The following is a 930-nucleotide window of genomic DNA, read 5'->3' on the forward strand; positions in this document are numbered from 1 at the left end:
AGAGCCCTGGTGCTTTCTTTTACAGGGAAATGAACGGGCTTTGTCTTTGTCCGGCCCAGGGACCCCACCCCTCTGCTGGGAAGGTGGCCGCAAAGGGAGGGGACCTTTCCAGAATAGCAGAATAGCACCTGCCTTCCTGGCTTCGCGAGGATCCAGGGGGTGGGGAGGCTCTTCCTTCCGGATCCGGAGATCATTCCCAACCCCCAGACCCCAGCAGTCTTTAAGACTCCACCCCCACCCGCAGAGGCAATTTCAGTCCACCAACTCCAGCCCCTGGCTCTCAGCGGAGAAATCACAAAAGATATCTTAGTACTTTCCCATTCACAGAAGCAAAGGGCCCTGAGATATATACCCCTTCCTCCATCCCAGTCCTCTGGAGGCCAACAAGTTCCCTTGGAGACCACCAGCTGGTGCCTGTCTCAGCGTGCGCCCGCCCGCCCCTGTGTGTGGGGGAAGGGGTCTATGTGTCAGCGCACAGGTCTCTGAGCCCGGCTGTAGGTGGTACCGATACCTGTGCGTGGTGTGCATGTGTGTGCACGTCTCAGTGTGCTCCAGCGCGCATCGCGGTGCCCGCTTGCGTGTTCGGGAGTCTCCGTGTCTCTCCGCCTTCCCGTCTGTGCATTTCTCCGGGCTTGGACATCTTGGGGAGTGTGCCACCGTGCACATATGTCACCGTGCGTGGGCTCCTCCGCGCATCAACCCTCCCCCGGTAGCATCTCCAGCTGGGCTGGTAGGGGCCGCAGCCTCCGCCTCCCGGCGCACGCCGATGGCCCGGCCGGCCTCCTTACCTTTGGACATGAATCCTCCTTTGTCTCGGTTTCCTCCGGGAAGATGCTCAAGGGCGCGGGGCTGCAAGGCTGAGCGGGACGCGGGCTCCTCCTGGGCCGAGCAGCCCCTGCAGCCGGGCCTCGCCCTTCGGCGCTCTCCGCC

The 930-nt window shown here is 62.7% G+C and overlaps 1 protein-coding gene across 2 annotated transcripts in view; it reads right to left on the bottom strand.

Annotated features, from left to right (window-relative positions):
• SEPT3 (septin 3) overlaps positions 1 to 894 on the bottom strand; it is a 20094-nt gene extending 19200 nt beyond the window's left edge. Inside the window, exon 1 of one of the 2 annotated variants that reach the window (XM_010843670.1) lies at positions 789 to 894. In XM_010843670.1, coding sequence (XP_010841972.1) covers positions 789 to 798 — 10 coding nt within the window. In that variant the 5' untranslated portion in view covers positions 799 to 894. The remainder of the gene's footprint in view (positions 1 to 788) is intronic. The other variant, XM_010843671.1, reaches the window with a different exon arrangement.
• Positions 895 to 930: the final 36 nt, after the last annotated feature.

The sequence above is a fragment of the Bison bison genome, unplaced genomic scaffold (genome assembly GCF_000754665.1).
Source record: "Bison bison bison isolate TAMUID 2011002044 unplaced genomic scaffold, Bison_UMD1.0 scf7180017864184, whole genome shotgun sequence".
Taxonomy (NCBI): Eukaryota; Metazoa; Chordata; class Mammalia; order Artiodactyla; family Bovidae; genus Bison; species Bison bison.